This window comes from Cyclopterus lumpus, chromosome 8, assembly GCF_009769545.1.
Source record: "Cyclopterus lumpus isolate fCycLum1 chromosome 8, fCycLum1.pri, whole genome shotgun sequence".
In the NCBI taxonomy this organism is placed as follows: domain Eukaryota; kingdom Metazoa; phylum Chordata; class Actinopteri; order Perciformes; family Cyclopteridae; genus Cyclopterus; species Cyclopterus lumpus.
Genome location: NC_046973.1, coordinates 1,240,026 through 1,258,935, shown reverse-complemented (window position 1 = coordinate 1,258,935; position 18,910 = coordinate 1,240,026). Strand labels below are relative to the sequence as shown.

Sequence of the window (18,910 nt, the reverse complement as noted above, 5' to 3'; positions counted from 1 at the left end):
AGGTGTAGTACAGTAGAGAGTACAACATGTACCTCTGAGGTGTAGTACAGTAACAAGTACAACATGTACCTCTGAGGTGTAGTACAGTAACAAGTACAACATGTACCTCTGAGATGTAGTACAGTAACAAGTACAACATGTACCTCTGAGATGTAGTACAGTAACAAGTACAACATGTACCTCTGAGGTGTAGTGGAGTAATACTATTTACAGGAAGTTCTCTCAAAAGCTATTTTATTCTGAAAACCTAAGTTACATTCCAGTAATATTCTGCACGGGCTTTTATTTTGAAAGCGTAGTCGCGTGTCCGTGGTCCAGCCGGTGAGGACCGAAGCCGCTCAGTGCGCGTGTGACTGCAGCCCGATCAACACGCGCCGGCCTCCTGCTCAACACACGCACGCGCACACACGCTTCTCGCCCCGCACCATGGACCTGGACCCGACCGTGCTCGTGCCCGCCGTGCTCGTCACCGTGGTCGCCGGGTACTTCGCGTCGTCGCTGCTGAGCAAGAAGCCCGGCGCCTCTTCCCCCTCGGCCGGGAGCAAGAAGCCCCAAGCCGGCTACGGAGACGACGTCCCCCCGTCAAGAGCGCTGGGGGAGCCGCGCCGCCCGGAGCCCGCAGCCGCCCCGTCCACGCCGCCTCCGGCTCCGGCTGTGGAGGACGTGGGAGCCGCCGAGAAGCTCCGGGCGGAGGTGAGAATCGATCCAATTGATTAGTGACTTAAAGTTATCGGAAACTCTTTTTCTCTCACAAAACAACCACATTATTTAGTTCTACAGAAGCCACAATAAGTGTTTTAAGTAAATAAATACAAGAATATATACATCTATATATTTCCGTGTAGAGAAAAATAATTATTATACAAATATTTTTGTATACATTTAATTTGTAGTGACATTTAAGAACAAAGTGGTATTTAGATTGTATTTCTATTGAACATCCGGGTCCAGTTATTGATTAATCCCTCATGAAGTCTTTAATAAGAAACTCCCTAACCTGTCAATAATTATGTATGAAAAACAAATTCCTCTAAAATGTCACTCCAAATTCAATATATTTGAATATTTATATTGCTTTGTTTGTGTACTTATCTGTCTAATAATCTCATTATAATAATAATAAACTACATGTTACATAACATGTTTTAAAAATGATTATAGTGTAGAACGTAGTTAACACTGTAAACATTAAATAAATAAATATATATACATATATTGAATTATATTTAATGTTCTAATAATATCTACATAATATATGTCATATATATATGATCGAAAACTGAATTGTACTAAAACAGACAACATAATACAAAAAAGATAAAGAAACTCAGTTTGGTTCAGGGGGAGGAAGCAAGGAGGGAAACTTTAGCCCGTTACAGCTGATCTCTTGTTTTTATTGTTTTTTTAGGGCTGCAAAGATATTTAGTTTTTATTTGTTGAGTAAACTGCTGTTTAAAAAAAAAAATGAATTGACTTTATATATATATATATATATATATATATATAAAAAGTTAAAATTGGAGTCTGCTTGAATAATGTCTGTATGTTGTTGTTTTTAATAACTAATTAATTATTTGTATTTAATATCATCAGCTGTAAAATGCTAAATATACAATATCTATTGTATTCACTTTGTTGTTGATTAACTGGCTAATTGTTTCATCTTTAAATCGTTTTGATATATAATATACATTATATTTATCTGCTTTACTGCTCACAAAGCTCCAGCAGCGATGGAGTTATTGATGCTAAATGGGCTGTCCGTCCAAGGAGGAGGTCGTGGGCACGACTTCCTCCTTGGACGGACAGCCCATTTAGCATCATCACATTACATCACATTACATCACATTACATCACATTACATCACATTACATCACATTACATTACATTACATTACATTACATCACATTACATTACATTACATTACATTACATCACATCACATCACATCACATTACATTACATTACATCACATTACATTACATTACATCACATTACATTACATTACATTACATTACATCACATTACATTACATTACATTACATTACATCACATTACATTACATTACATTACATCACATTACATTACATTACATTACATCACATTACATCACATTACATCACATTACATTACATTACATCACATTACATTACATTACATTACATTACATTACATTACATTACATCACATTACATTACATTACATCACATTACATCACATTACATCACATTACATTACATTACATCACATTACATTACATTACATCACATTACATTACATTACATCACATTACATCACATTACATCACATTACATTACATTACATTACATTACATTACATTACATTACATTACATCACATTACATTACATCACATTACATTACATTACATCACATCACATCACATTACATTACATCACATTACATCACATTACATTACATTACATTACATTACTTTACATTTCATGTCATTTAGCTGATCCTTTTATCCAAAGCGACTTACAATAAGTGCATTAAACCATGAGTCCAAACTCAGAACAACAAGAATCAAGAAAGTACAATTTCTTCAATAAAGTTAAACTACAAAGTGCTATCAGTAAGAGACATTTAAGTGCTACTAAAGTGCTATCGGTAAGGGACATTTAAGTGCTACTACGGCATTTAAGTGCTACCTATTCAAGGTATAGTCGAAAAAGATGTGTTTTTAGTTTGTGACGGAAGATGTAGAGACTTTCTGCTGTCCTGATGTCAATGAGGGGCTCGTTCCACCAATGAGGAGCCAGCACAGCAAACAGTCTGACTTTGTTGAGTGTTTAGCTCGAAGTGAAGGAGCTACAAGCCGATTGGCAGAAGCCGAGCGAAGTGAACGGGCTGGGGTGTGAGGTTAGACCATGTCCTGGTGTGAGGTTAGACCATGTCCTGGGTGTGAGGTTAGACCATGTCCTGGTGTGAGGTTAGACCATGTCCTGGGTGTGAGGTTAGACCATGTCCTGGGTGTGAGGTTAGACCATGTCCTGGGTGTGAGGTTAGACCATGTCCTGGATGTGAGGTTAGACCAGGTCCTGGGTGTGAGGTTAGACCATGTCCTGGATGTGAGGTTAGACCAGGTCCTGGGTGTGAGGTTAGACCATGTCCTGGGTGTGAGGTTAGACCATGTCCTGGGTGTGAGGTTAGACCAGGTCCTGGGTGTGAGGTTAGACCAGGTCCTGGTGTGAGGTTAGACCATGTCCTGGTGTGAGGTTAGACCATGTCCTGGTGTGAGGTTAGACCAGGTCCTGGTGTGAGGTTAGACCATGTCCTGGGTGTGAGGTTAGACCAGGTCCTGGTGTGAGGTTAGACCAGGTCCTGGTGTGAGGTTAGACCATGTCCTGGATGTAGACCGGCATCAATAACTCCATCGCTGTTTCATGTGAATGTTTCCGGGACCAGGAGCTCGGAGCCCACTAAGAGCTGCAGGAATGTGAGCTGCGGCTCTATTTGGGGCGTCGTGCTCCAGATATTCACACCTGTGCTTGTCGGAGGTGTCACGTGTCGCCTTCACGTGGGCTTTGAGAACCAATCGGATACCCTACAAAGTGTGACGCTTCGTTAGCGGCATATACGACCAAATGCGAAGCTCTGTGATTGGCTGTTTGTAGGTGAAATGCACCCTGGGAGTTGTAGTTGAGTAGTACATCCAGACTCCTACTTCTGTGTTAAATTGACCGTGTGGAAGCCTCCTGGACTCAACTGTGTGCATCATACAGCAGCAGTGCATCATGGGATATCTGTCTCTGTGTCTCTTGTGTTTGTGGAGTCTTGTTGTTCTGTGACGACGTCACCGTCGAACACTAAGTCCTCCTTTTGCCATATAAATCTGTAAAATAATAATAGATTCAGCAACGTGTCTAGAAATAACTTCTTTAGTTTACTTCTGTCTGAAGTCAAGGAATAAATTACATATCAGAACATAGAATATTATTTAGACTATAAATTAGAATATAATTTAGAATCTAACATTTAGAATAAAAATTGGAACCTAAAATATAATTTTATTTAAAAGTCAGAATGAGTGAGAACTTGTGTAACTGAAACATGAGCCTGGGTCCTCCCAGTAGCTCCAGACTGGTCCCAGCTTCCAAAGTGGCCTCCTGACATTCATGTGCTTCACATGTCGTCCATCTAGAGTTACAGCTGCTGCTCCACCCGCCCCTGCACAAAGGTCGGAGGTCACCGAGCTGCTTGGGAGGTGCCAGCGGACATGTTGACCTCACCTTGAGGTGAAGGAACGAGGTGGGATGAGGAGGTGGAGGAACGAGGTGGGATGAGGAGGTGGAGGAACGAGGTGGGATGAGGAGGTGGAGGAACGAGGTGGGATGAGGAGGTGAAGGACGAGGTGGAACGACAAGGTGGAATGAGGAGGTGGAGGAACGAGGTGGGATGAGGAGGTGGAGGAACGAGGTGGGATGAGGAGGTGGGATGAGGAGGTGAAGAACGAGGTGGAACGACAAGGTGGAATGAGGAGGTGGAGGAACGAGGTGGGATGAGGAGGTGAAGGACGAGGTGGAATGAGGAGGTGGGATGAGGAGGTGAAGAACGAGGTGGAACGACAAGGTGGAATGAGGAGGTGGAGGAACGAGGTGGGATGAGGAGGTGGAGGACGAGGTGGAATGAGGAGGTGGAAGAACGAGGTAGAATGAGGTGGAATGAGGAGGTGAAGGACGAGGTGGAATGAGGAGGTGAAGGACGAGGTGGAATGAGGAGGTGAAGAACGAGGTGGAATGAGGAGGTGAAGGACGAGGTGGAATGAGGAGGTGAAGAACGAGGTGGAACGACAAGGTGGAATGAGGAGGTGGAGGAACGAGTTGGGATGAGGAGGTGGAGGAACGAGGTGGGATGAGGAGGTGAAGAACGAGGAGGAACGACAAGGTGGAATGAGGAGGTGAAGGACGAGGTGGAATGAGGAGGTGAAGGACGAGGTGGAATGAGGAGGTGAAGGACGAGGTGGAATGAGGAGGTGAAGAACGAGGTGGAACGACAAGGTGGAATGAGGAGGTGGAGGAACGAGTTGGGATGAGGAGGTGGAGGAACGAGGTGGGATGAGGAGGTGAAGAACGAGGAAGAACGACAAGGTGGAATGAGGAGGTGGAGGAACGAGGTGGGATGAGGAGGTGGAGGAACGAGGTGGGATGAGGAGGTGAAGAACGAGGAGGAACGACAAGGTGGAATGAGGAGGTGGAGGAACGAGGTGGGATGAGGAGGTGAAGAACGAGGTGGAATGAGGAGGTGGAATGAGGAGGTGGAGGACGAGGTGGAATGAGGAGGTGAATGAGGAGGTGGAATGAGGAGGTGGAGGACGAGGTGGAATGAGGAGGTGAAGGACGAGGTGGAATGAGGAGGTGGAGGACGAGGTGGAATGAGGAGGTGAAGGACGAGGTGGAATGAGGAGGTGGAGGACGAGGTGGAATGAGGAGGTGGAGGACGAGGTGGAATGAGGAGGTGGAGGACGAGGTGGAATGAGGAGGTGGAGGAACGAGGTGGAATGAGGAGGTGGAGGAACGAGGTGGGATGAGGAGGTGGAGGAACGAGGTGGGATGAGGAGGTGGAGGAACGAGGTGGGATGAGGAGGTGGAGGAACGAGGTGGGATGAGGAGGTGAAGGACGAGGTGGAATGAGGAGGTGGGATGAGGAGGTGAAGAACGAGGTGGAATGAGGAGGTGGGATGAGGAGGTGAAGGAACGAGGTGGGATGAGGAGGTGGAGGAACGAGGTGGGATGAGGAGGTGAAGGACGAGGTGGAACGACAAGGTGGAATGAGGAGGTGGAGGAACGAGGTGGGATGAGGAGGTGAAGGACGAGGTGGAATGAGGAGGTGGGATGAGGAGGTGAAGAACGAGGTGGAACGACAAGGTGGAATGAGGAGGTGGAGGAACGAGGTGGGATGAGGAGGTGGAGGAACGAGGTGGGATGAGGAGGTGGGATGAGGAGGTGAAGAACGAGGTGGAACGACAAGGTGGAATGAGGAGGTGGAGGAACGAGGTGGGATGAGGAGGTGGAGGAACGAGGTGGGATGAGGAGGTGGGATGAGGAGGTGAAGAACGAGGTGGAACGACAAGGTGGAATGAGGAGGTGGAGGAACGAGGTGGGATGAGGAGGTGGAGGAACGAGGTGGGATGAGGAGGTGGGATGAGGAGGTGAAGAACGAGGTGGAACGACAAGGTGGATTGAGGAGGTGGAGGAACGAGGTGGGATGAGGAGGTGGAGGAACGAGGTGGGATGAGGAGGTGGAGGACGAGGTGGAATGAGGATGTGGAAGAACGAGGTAGAATGAGGTGGAATGAGGAGGTGAAGGACGAGGTGGAATGAGGAGGTGAAGGACGAGGTGGAATGAGGTGAAGAACGAGGTGGAACGACAAGGTGGAATGAGGAGGTGGAGGAACGAGGTGGGATGAGGAGGTGGAGGAACGAGGTGGAATGAGGAGGTGAAGGACGAGGTGGAATGAGGAGGTGAAGAACGAGGTGGAACGACAAGGTGGAATGAGGAGGTGGAGGAACGAGTTGGGATGAGGAGGTGGAGGAACGAGGTGGGATGAGGAGGTGAAGAACGAGGAGGAACGACAAGGTGGAATGAGGAGGTGGAGGAACGAGGTGGGATGAGGAGGTGGAGGAACGAGGTGGGATGAGGAGGTGAAGAACGAGGAGGAACGAGGTGGAATGAGGAGGTGGAATGAGGAGGTGGAGGACGAGGTGGAATGAGGAGGTGAATGAGGAGGTGGAATGAGGAGGTGGAGGACGAGGTGGAATGAGGAGGTGAAGGACGAGGTGGAATGAGGAGGTGGAGGACGAGGTGGAATGAGGAGGTGAAGGACGAGGTGGAATGAGGAGGTGAAGGACGAGGTGGAATGAGGAGGTGGAGGAACGAGGTGGAATGAGGAGGTGGAGGACGAGGTGGAATGAGGAGGTGGAGGACGAGGTGGAATGAGGAGGTGAAGGACGAGGTGGAATGAGGAGGTGAAGGACGAGGTGGAATGAGGAGGTGAAGGAACGAGGTGGAATGAGGAGGTGGAGGACGAGGTGGAATGAGGAGGTGGAGGACGAGGTGGAATGAGGAGGTGAAGGACGAGGTGGAATGAGGAGGTGGAGGAACGAGGTGGGATGAGGAGGTGAAGAACGAGGAGGAACGAGGTGGAATGAGGAGGTGGAATGAGGAGGTGAAGAACGAGGAGGAACGAGGTGGAATGAGGAGGTGGAATGAGGAGGTGGAGGACGAGGTGGAATGAGGAGGTGGAGGACGAGGTGGAGAAAGAATAATTCTGGTCTAGCAGATGTTTACCTGCAGTCTTTTTTTCTGCAAACAATCCTCCAGATGTTTCCAGCTTCTCTCCTAAATGGCGTCGGAGTGAACACAGAACAGATCAGAGCGTTCATCTTTGTCTCCGGTGGAAGAAGAGAAAGACATTTAGATCTTTTGTTGTAGTTTAATCTGCATCAACGGACAATATTTGATAAACTGATGATTTGAAGTATAAAGGAGCACAACGAGCACCAAGCTGCGTACATTTCATGTGATGAGTCTGGTTTCTGCTCACGGAGAACACAAACATATGGGACCGGTTTGGGCCTCGGTTTGGACCTCGGTTTGTGGACCTCGGTTTGGGCCTCGGTTTGGACCTCGGTTTGGGCCTCGGTTTGGGCCTCGGTTTGGACCTCGGTTTGGGCCTCGGTTTGGACCTCGGTTTGTGGACCTCGGTTTGGACCTCGGTTTGGGCCTCGGTTTGGACCTCGGTTTGTGGACCTCGGTTTGTGGACCTCGGTTTGGACCTCGGTTTGGGCCTCGGTTTAGACCTCGGTTTGGACCTCGGTTTGGGCCTCGGTTTGTGGACCTCGGTTTGGACCTCGGTTTGGACCTCGGTTTGTGGACCTCGGTTTGGACCTCGGTTTGGACCTCGGTTTGGGCCTCGGTTTGGACCTCGGTTTGGGCCTCGGTTTGGACCTCGGTTTGTGGACCTCGGTTTGGACCTCGGTTTGGGCCTCGGTTTAGACCTCGGTTTGGACCTCGGTTTGTGGACCTCGGTTTGGGCCTCGGTTTGGACCTCGGTTTGGACCTCGGTTTGTGGACCTCGGTTTGGGCCTCGGTTTGGACCTCGGTTTGGGCCTCGGTTTGGGCCTCGGTTTGGACCTCGGTTTGGGCCTCGGTTTGGACCTCGGTTTGTGGACCTCGGTTTGGACCTCGGTTTGGGCCTCGGTTTGGACCTCGGTTTGTGGACCTCGGTTTGTGGACCTCGGTTTGGACCTCGGTTTGGGCCTCGGTTTAGACCTCGGTTTGGACCTCGGTTTGGACCTCGGTTTGGGCCTCGGTTTAGACCTCGGTTTGGACCTCGGTTTGGGCCTCGGTTTGTGGACCTCGGTTTGGACCTCGGTTTGGGCCTCGGTTTGGACCTCGGTTTGGGCCTCGGTTTGTGGACCTCGGTTTGGACCTCGGTTTGGGCCTCGGTTTAGACCTCGGTTTGGACCTCGGTTTGTGGACCTCGGTTTGGGCCTCGGTTTGGACCTCGGTTTGGACCTCGGTTTGGACCTCGGTTTGTGGACCTCGGTTTGGGCCTCGGTTTGGACCTCGGTTTGTGGACCTCGGTTTGGGCCTCGGTTTGGACCTCGGTTTGTGGACCTCGGTTTGGGCCTCGGTTTGGACCTCGGTTTGTGGACCTCGGTTTGGACCTCGGTTTGGACCTCGGTTTGTGGACCTCGGTTTGGACCTCGGTTTGGACCTCGGTTTGTGGACCTCGGTTTGGGCCTCGGTTTGGACCTCGGTTTGTGGACCTCGGTTTGGACCTCGGTTTGGGCCTCGGTTTGTGGACCTCGGTTTGGACCTCGGTTTGTGGACCTCGGTTTGGACCTCGGTTTGGACCTCGGTTTGTGGACCTCGGTTTGGACCTCGGTTTGTGGACCTCGGTTTGGACCTCGGTTTGGACCAATGAGTTCACGACTCGGAGGAATGCTTCAGCGAGTCGGCTGTTTGGCGTTTCAGAGCTCAGGAACTCAGAGGAAGTGTTTCAAGTGGATGCCGATCCGGTGAGAGAGCGAGGCCAGCAGAGTCCTTTAATGCAGCCTGAAGCCACCGGTGGACCACAACACCTGGTCCACCGGTGGACCACAACACCTGGTCCACCGGTGGACCACAACACCTGGTCCCACTTCTGACGTTAAATACACAGAAACACAAACTTGTTTTTAGCTCAAATGGAGCCAAACATCCACATTAAAAGATAGTTCAAACCTGAGAACCCTGCAGGAACGTCACTGGAACCAGATCTGACACAGACAGGTGGCTCGGCCATTAAAACTGATGTATGTGTGTGTGTGTGTGTGTGTGTGTATATATATATATTCATGTGAGCTGTCGGGTGTCGGGAGACCCTGAAGAGGGTTTTATTTGTCGTGGAGTCAGCTGCAGACGGCGGCTGATCCTCAACGAGGAGCTGCAACTGACAGTCGTCTGTTAGAGGTCAAAGGTCAGCGAGCGGGTTCTTGGGTTCCAGACGGCTTCCATGTTGGATTCTGGTTCATCAACAAACTGCTGAGTCACTTCAACTCAACCGGTTTAAAACCCTTTTGTCTTTTACAGGTCGTCCCTGAACCAGTATCGGCACCAAAACCAGTCCCAGAACCAGAGACTCTACCAGAACCAGAACTTGTCCCAGAACCAGAGACTCTACCAGAACTTGTCCCAGAACCAGAGACTCTACCAGAACCAGAACTTGTCCCAGAACCAGAGAGTCTACCAGAACTTGTCCCAGAACCAGAGACTCTACCAGAACCAGAACTTGTCCCGGAACCAGAGATTCTACCAGAACTTGTCCCAGAACCAGAGACTCTACCAGAACCAGAACTTGTCCCGGAACCAGAGATTCTACCAGAACCAGAACTTGTCCCAGAACCAGTTGTGGCACCAGAACCCATCCCAGAGCCAGAACCTGTCCCAGAACCAGCTGAAGAGCCAGAACCGGTATCTGAACCCAAACCTGTGCCTGATCCAGAGCCTGTGGTCGAGTCTGAACCAGAATCTGAAGCGGTCCAGGAACCTGAACCAGAACCTGTTGTGGAGCAGTCCTTACCTGAGCTGATCCCTGGTTCTACAGAGGACCGCCTGCCAACCCCAGAACCTGTTATAGAGGAACCAGAAGAACCAGAGACCGTCCTGGACAACGGTAATGTGTCTGTCTGTCTGTCTGTCTGTCTGTCTGTCTGCCTGCCTGCCTGTCTGTCTGTCTGTCTGTCTGTCTGTCTGCCTGTCTGTCATCTGCTTCAGCAGGATGATACTTAATCTTGAAGCATTCGTTGCTCTGGACAACAGACTAACGATCTGCTTCCTGTCTGAGTGACAGGTGTGTGTTGTACATATTATTATTAACCTGAGTACTTGTGTACCTGAGTACCGAGTACGTGTACCTGAATACTGAGTACTCTGTGTCTCCTCAGACGAGGCTGCAGCTGAAGACAAAGTGAAGTTCACTCCAGGAAAGAAACAGAACAAGTTGGAGACGACGATGACGATGACGAAGGAGGAGACCGAGGAAGAACGCAGGTGAGTTCTGCGTATTAATCGTGTATATTCACCTGAAACAAAGTATTTAAACAAAGAGAATACTTCTGTGTTTAAATACTACACAGAATACTTCTGTGTGTATATACTAAACAAAATACTTCTGTATCGGTCTCACCTCTTGGTGTCACCTGTCGGTCTCACCTCACCTGTCAGCCTCACCTCTTGGTGTCACCTGTCGGTCTCACCTCACCTGTCGGCCTCACCTGTCAGCCTCACCTCTTGGTGTCAGCTGTCGGTCTCACCTCACCTGTCGGCCTCACCTCTTGGTCTCACCTCACCTGTCGGCCTCACCTCACCTCTTGGTGTCACCTGTCGGCCTCACCTCACCTGTCGGCCTCACCTCACCTCTTGGTGTCACCTGTCGGTCTCACCTCACCTGTCGGCCTCACCTCACCTCTTGGTGTCACCTGTCGGTCTCACCTCACCTGTCGGCCTCACCTCACCTGTCGGCCTCACCTTAGTGTCACCTGTCGGTCTCACCTCTTGGTGTCACCTGTCGGTCTCACCTCTTGGTGTCACCTGTCGGCCTCACCTCTTGGTGTCACCTGTCGGTCTCACCTCTTGGTGTCACCTGTCGGTCTCACCTCTTGGTGTCACCTGTCGGCCTCACCTCTTGGTCTCACCTCACCTGTCAGCCTCACCTCTTGGTGTCAGCTGTCGGTCTCACCTCACCTGTCGGCCTCACCTGTCAGCCTCACCTCTTGGTGTCACCTGTCGGTCTCACCTCACCTCTTGGTGTCACCTGTCGGTCTCACCTCTTGGTGTCACCTGTCGATCTCACCTCTTGGTGTCACCTATCGGTCTCACCTCACCTGTCGGTCTCACCTCACCTGTCGGCCTCACCTGTCAGCCTCACCTCTTGGTGTCACCTGTCGGTCTCACCTCACCTCTTGGTGTCACCTGTCGGTCTCACCTCTTGGTGTCACCTGTCGATCTCACCTCTTGGTGTCACCTATCGGTCTCACCTCACCTGTCGGCCTCACCTCACCTGTCAGCCTCACCTCTTGGTCTCACCTCACCTGTCGGCCTCACCTCTTGGTGTCTCCTATCGGCCTCACCTCACCTGTCGGCCTCACCTCTTGGTGTCTCCTATCGGCCTCACCTCACCTGTCGGCCTCACCTCACCTGTCGGTCTCACCTCTTGGTCTCACCTCACCTATCGGTCTCACCTCACCTGTCTGCCTCACCTCACCTGTCGGCCTCACCTGTCGGTCTCACCTCTTGGTCTCACCTCACCTGTCGGCCTCACCTCTTGGTGTCTCCTATCGGCCTCACCTCACCTGTTGGTCTCACCTCTTGGTGTCACCTATCGGTCTCACTTCACCTATCGGCCTCACCTCACCTGTTGGTCTCACCTCTTGGTGTCACCTGTCGGTCTCACTTCACCTATCGGTCTCACCTCACCTGTCGGCCTCACCTCTTGGTCTCACCTCACCTGTCGGTCTCACCTCTTGGTGTCACCTATCGGTCTCACCTCACCTGTCGGCCTCACCTCACCTGTCGGCCTCACCTCACCTGTCGGCCTCACCTGTCGGTCTCACCTCACCTGTCGGCCTCACCTCTTGGTGTCTCCTATCGGCCTAACCTCACCTGTCGGTCTCACCTCTTGGTGTCACCTATCGGTCTCACCTCACCTGTCGGCCTCACCTCACCTGTCGGCCTCACCTCACCTCTTGGTCTCACCTCACCTATCGGTCTCACCTCACCTGTCTGCCTCACCTCACCTGTCGGCCTCACCTCACCTGTCGGCCTCACCTCTTGGTCTCACCTCACCTGTCGGTCTCACCTCACCTGTCAGCCTCACCTCTTGGTGTCACCTGTCGGTCTCACCTCACCTGTCGGCCTCACCTGTCAGCCTCACCTCTTGGTGTCAGCTGTCGGTCTCACCTCACCTGTCGGCCTCACCTCTTGGTCTCACCTCACCTGTCGGCCTCACCTCACCTCTTGGTGTCACCTGTCGGCCTCACCTCACCTGTCGGCCTCACCTCACCTCTTGGTGTCACCTGTCGGTCTCACCTCACCTGTCGGCCTCACCTCACCTCTTGGTGTCACCTGTCGGTCTCACCTCACCTGTCGGCCTCACCTCACCTGTCGGCCTCACCTTAGTGTCACCTGTCGGTCTCACCTCTTGGTGTCACCTGTCGGTCTCACCTCTTGGTGTCACCTGTCGGCCTCACCTCTTGGTGTCACCTGTCGGTCTCACCTCTTGGTGTCACCTGTCGGTCTCACCTCTTGGTGTCACCTGTCGGCCTCACCTCTTGGTCTCACCTCACCTGTCAGCCTCACCTCTTGGTGTCAGCTGTCGGTCTCACCTCACCTGTCGGCCTCACCTGTCAGCCTCACCTGTCAGCCTCACCTCTTGGTGTCACCTGTCGGTCTCACCTCACCTCTTGGTGTCACCTGTCGGTCTCACCTCTTGGTGTCACCTGTCGATCTCACCTCTTGGTGTCACCTATCGGTCTCACCTCACCTGTCGGCCTCACCTCACCTGTCAGCCTCACCTCTTGGTCTCACCTCACCTGTCGGCCTCACCTCTTGGTGTCTCCTATCGGCCTCACCTCACCTGTCGGCCTCACCTCTTGGTGTCTCCTATCGGCCTCACCTCACCTGTCGGCCTCACCTCACCTGTCGGTCTCACCTCTTGGTCTCACCTCACCTATCGGTCTCACCTCACCTGTCTGCCTCACCTCACCTGTCGGCCTCACCTGTCGGTCTCACCTCTTGGTCTCACCTCACCTGTCGGCCTCACCTCTTGGTGTCTCCTATCGGCCTCACCTCACCTGTTGGTCTCACCTCTTGGTGTCACCTATCGGTCTCACTTCACCTATCGGCCTCACCTCACCTGTTGGTCTCACCTCTTGGTGTCACCTGTCGGTCTCACTTCACCTATCGGTCTCACCTCACCTGTCGGCCTCACCTCTTGGTCTCACCTCACCTGTCGGTCTCACCTCTTGGTGTCACCTATCGGTCTCACCTCACCTGTCGGCCTCACCTCACCTGTCGGCCTCACCTCACCTGTCGGCCTCACCTGTCGGTCTCACCTCACCTGTCGGCCTCACCTCTTGGTGTCTCCTATCGGCCTAACCTCACCTGTCGGTCTCACCTCTTGGTGTCACCTATCGGTCTCACCTCACCTGTCGGCCTCACCTCACCTGTCGGCCTCACCTCACCTCTTGGTCTCACCTCACCTATCGGTCTCACCTCACCTGTCTGCCTCACCTCACCTGTCGGCCTCACCTCACCTGTCGGTCTCACCTCTTGGTCTCACCTCACCTATCGGTCTCACCTCACCTGTCTGCCTCACCTCACCTGTCGGCCTCACCTGTCGGTCTCACCTCTTGGTCTCACCTCACCTGTCGGCCTCACCTCTTGGTGTCTCCTATCGGCCTCACCTCACCTGTTGGTCTCACCTCTTGGTGTCACCTATCGGTCTCACTTCACCTATCGGCCTCACCTCACCTGTTGGTCTCACCTCTTGGTGTCACCTGTCGGTCTCACTTCACCTATCGGTCTCACCTCACCTGTCGGCCTCACCTCTTGGTCTCACCTCACCTGTCGGTCTCACCTCTTGGTGTCACCTATCGGTCTCACCTCACCTGTCGGCCTCACCTCACCTGTCGGCCTCACCTCACCTGTCGGCCTCACCTGTCGGTCTCACCTCACCTGTCGGCCTCACCTCTTGGTGTCTCCTATCGGCCTAACCTCACCTGTCGGTCTCACCTCTTGGTGTCACCTATCGGTCTCACCTCACCTGTCGGCCTCACCTCACCTGTCGGCCTCACCTCACCTCTTGGTCTCACCTCACCTATCGGTCTCACCTCACCTGTCTGCCTCACCTCACCTGTCGGCCTCACCTCACCTGTCGGCCTCACCTCTTGGTCTCACCTCACCTATCGGTCTCGCCTCACCTGTCTGCCTCACCTCACCTGTCGGCCTCACCTCACCTGTCGGCCTCACCTCTTGGTCTCACCTCACCTGTCGGTCTCACCTCTTGGTGTCACCTATCGGTCTCACCTCACCTGTCGGCCTCACCTCACCTGTCGGCCTCACCTCACCTGTCGGCCTCACCTCACCTCTTGGTCTCACCTCACCTATCGGTCTCACCTCACCTGTCTGCCTCACCTCACCTGTCGGCCTCACCTCACCTCTTGGTCTCACCTAACCTATCGGTCTCACCTCACCTGTCTGCCTCACCTCACCTGTCGGCCTCACCTCACCTGTCGGCCTCACCTCTTGGTGTCTCCTATCGGTCTCACCTCACCTGTTGGCCTCACCTCACCTGTCGGCCTCACCTCTTGGTCTCACCTCACCTATCGGTCTCACCTCACCTGTCTGCCTCACCTCACCTGTCGGCCTCACCTCACCTGTCGGCCTCACCTCACCTGTCGGCCTCACCTCTTGGTGTCTCCTATCGGTCTCACCTCACCTGTCGGCCTCACCTGCTAACCCTGCATGCTGCCCACTAACACCTCAGCTAACGGTGAGTTCACATCCGAATCTTTCAATGGAAACTCACCTGTTTGTTGTTTTAAGCTCCAGCTGTGAACTGATGTTTACCTGTAACGGAGTCTCTGATTGGCTGAGAAGTCTAACGAGTTTAAATGAACCTGAACCTTTATGAATAACTGAACTCTTAAAGGTTAACAAATAAAAATATAAAATATTAGTTCAGTATCGAACTGTATATTCTCACCATTTCAAACCAGAGTTGACTTTATATATATTTATATAAATATATATAAAATATATATATATATATATATATATATATTTATATAAATATATTTATATATACAAATATGTATATATAAATATATGTATATATTCATGTATTTATAAATATATGTATATAAATGAACCAAAAACCTTAATAATTGATTCTAACATGATCAATAACTCCGGTCTGCATTTAAAGGACCACACTGGCATGTTACTAATTTTCAATTTACTTTTTTCTAATTTTCAATTTACTTTTTGAAAATCAAAGCGAGGTTTCTTGACTTAATCTCACGTTGTTCTCAACGGTTTCTTCATAATAATTGTATTCTCACAATGTTGATGTTTATTTATCAACATTGTGATCCAAAAATCTTTCAAAACAAATTCCTGAAAAACTCTAAATATTTTTATTTTATCTCGCCGTCGTAGTTTAATTTAATAATTAAAAAAAACTCTTCAGGACTCAAAAAAGATTATTGTTATTTTTCAAAAAGAAATGTTTCCTTTTTATTAAAAACAGGAAATCGATCTAGAGCATTTTGATCTGTATTCTGAAATAACATTACTATCAAAATGTAGGATTGTATTTTCACTTATTACACATTTCTTCCTAGAAAATGTCTCTTTTTTCACTCTTTCATGGATTTAATCTGCTTTAGTTAATAATGAATATGATGTGCTACTTTATTATGTAACTGACAACAATGATACACAATATAAATATAAATCAACAGCCTGAATCAGAAAAGAATCATTTTAAAATTCATATGTAATATTGTTTGAATAGTTTGAACTTTGTGGTAAAGTTTCATGTGTTTGTCAGATTAAAACGTTCATTATTATTTTATTAATCTTATTAATCTGAATCCTGAATCCTTGACTTTCAGCGCTCCCGAATGAGATTTCTGCCTTCAGGACCTCTTGGCGTGCAGAGGAAAAGGGGAGGAGTCTCAGGACCTCTTGGCGTGCAGAGGGAAAGGGGAGGAGTCTCAGGACCTCTTGGCGTGCAGAGGAAAAGGGGAGGAGTCTCAGGACCTCTTGGCATGCAGAGGAAAAGGGGAGGAGTCTCAGGACCTCTTGGCGTGCAGAGGAAAAGGGGAGGAGTCTAAGGACCTCTTGGCGTGCAGAGGAAAAGGGGAGGGGTCTAAGGACCTCTTGGCGTGCGGAGGAAAAGGGGAGGAGTCTAATTATCAGAGCTTGTTTTGTTTAAGAATTAATAAATAACTCCTCAGTCGTGTGTTTTGAGTTGAAACGTTTAAACGTGCAATAAATTAATAAATGTGTGAAACCAAACCGACGTTTTTGTTTTTATTCCATGAGTTTATTTTAGATTTTTGGTGAAAAATATTCTGGAATTTAAATCCAGTTTCACGTTGACATCGTAGAATATGATTATTATTATTTATTATAATAATTATCCAGATAAAAGTACCTTCAGAACATTCATAAAGTATCACAGCTTTAAAATGAAAATACTTTATTCTTAAAATATTAAGAATCAAAACTTTTTTTAATTAAAATTTTACAACATTAATTTTATGTTTTGCATTTTCTGTGTGTGTGTGTGTACTTCCCAGGGTGCAACAGGAGCAGCTGGCGGCCATCTTCCTGCTGCTGAGGGAGAACCAGGAGGAGGCGCAGGACGACGTGGAGGAGCAGCTGAAGCTCTACTCGCTGAGATAAAAGACTTTATTGTTCACTTTGTTGTTGTTATTGTCATCTGATTTATTTGTATACATATTGGTGAAGAGCTTTATTTAATTTATACGTAACATTTATATGTTTTTAATATTGATCATTACTTAGTGCAGCCGAGTATCCCATAATGCACTCTGCATTCTGGGTAACGTAGTCTTTTATAACAAAGTGCTGCATTCTGGGCTTTTATAATGTAGCGCCCTGCTAATTTGGTAACGTGTGTTGTGGTCCTTCCTGTTATGTTGTGGTCAGACTTTTGTGGGCTGGTTCAGGTGTCCAGAGGGTGGGGAGCCAATCAGAAGGAGGGAGGCGAGTGAAGATAACGGGAGAGGTGGAGCTAGAGTTCAGGGGGTTCGGAGTGGGAGAACAGGTGTGTTATGGGCAGTGGCGGATTTAGCAAATTGGGGGCCCAAGGCGAAGGTATGTATGGGGCCCCCATCCGATCTTTAAAAGATTGAACCGACTGAATGGTGGATAGGAAGCTCATCTACAGGAAGTAAAGGTTGGAGGAGCTTCCCCTTTAAACCCTGCACACACTTCTTTACTCCAAAGTGAAGATGGAAAGCAGAGAACCATCTTCTCACATCTTCACACCAACATGATGCGCAGATGTAGGAGCTGTACCTGTAAAATAATAATGATACTAACAATAAAAAACATTGTCACCAACTAACAATATGGTCTATGAACAAAATGAGCTTATTTATTCTATCGTGAAGTGAGAGGATAACAAAAAACAACAGCAGTCCATCATTGGGATTAAGAAATATGATGTTTTGTATTGTTAAATGATTACCTTCTCTCTTTTATGTCCGTCCCTTCCTTTCTCTCCCTCATGTTTCTCTTCCTCCGTACACCTGTTTTTACTCCTTCTCTCCCTCATGTTTCTCTTCCTCCGTACACCTGTTTTTACTCCTTCTCTCCCTCATGTTTCTCTTCCTCCGTACACCTGTTTTTACTCCTTCTCTCCCTCATGTTTCTCTTCCTCCGTACACCTGTTTTTACTCCTTCTCTCCCTCATGTTTCTCTTCCTCCGTACACCTGTTTTTACTCCTTCTCTCCCTCATGTTTCTCTTCCTCCGTACACCTGTTTTTACTCCTTCTCTCCCTCATGTTTCTCTTCCTCCGTACACCTGTTTTTACTCCTTCTCTCCCTCATGTTTCTCTTCCTCCGTACACCTGTTTTTACTCCTTCTCTCCCTCATGTTTCTCTTCCTCCGTACACCTGTTTTTACTCCTTCTCTCCCTCATGTTTCTCTTCCTCCGTACACCTGTTTTTACTCCTTCTCTCCCTCATGTTTCTCTTCCTCCGTACGCCTGTTTTTACTCCTTCTCTCCCTCATGTTTCTCTTCCTCCGTACACCTGTTTTTACTCCTTCTCTCCCTCATGTTTCTCTTCCTCCGTACGCCTGTTTTTACTCCTTCTCTCTCTCATGTTTCTCTTCCTCCGTACGCCTGTTTTTACTCCTTCTCTCCCTCATGTTTCTCTTCCTCCGTACGCGTTTTTACTCCTTCTCTCCCTCATGTTTCTCTTCCTCCGTACGCCTGTTTTTACTCCTTCTCTCCCTCATGTTTCTCTTCCTCCGTACGCCTGTTTTTACTCCTTCTCTCCCTCATGTTTCTCTTCCTCCGTACGCCTGTTTTTACTCCTTCTCTCCCTCATGTTTCTCTAGTTCTGCTATTAGCCCCGTGCTAGGGCTATTAGCCCCGTGCTAGGGCTATTAGCCCCGGGCTAGGGCTATTAGCCCCGGGCTAGGGCTATGAGCAGAACTAGGCAGTTGACTCACCAAAGCCCCATTATCGTCATCATCGTTGTGGTGGGCGGTCCTCTTCATCGTCTTGGGTAACGTCGTTATCCTCACCTAGCGCCACTTCACAGCTAGCTGCTGCTGTAGCGGCGTGTTCAACGCTGTGG

General features: G+C 49.5%; 1 protein-coding gene across 2 annotated transcripts; it reads left to right on the top strand.

Annotated features, from left to right (window-relative positions):
* Nucleotides 1–353: 353 nt before the first annotated feature.
* Nucleotides 354–17,065, top strand: LOC117734663 (protein TsetseEP-like). 2 transcript variants are annotated; one of them, XM_034538893.1, is made up of 4 exons: nt 354–693; nt 9,598–10,180; nt 10,452–10,557; nt 16,875–17,065. In XM_034538893.1, the coding sequence occupies exons 1-4, from the start codon at nt 427–429 to the stop codon at nt 16,978–16,980; spliced, it is 1,062 nt and encodes a 353-aa protein (XP_034394784.1). In that variant the 5' UTR covers nt 354–426; the 3' UTR covers nt 16,981–17,065. The 2 variants fall into 2 exon arrangements, with proteins under 2 accessions (XP_034394784.1, XP_034394785.1); XM_034538894.1 differs by lacking the exon at nt 16,875–17,065 and adding an exon at nt 16,185–16,590.
* Nucleotides 17,066–18,910: the final 1,845 nt, after the last annotated feature.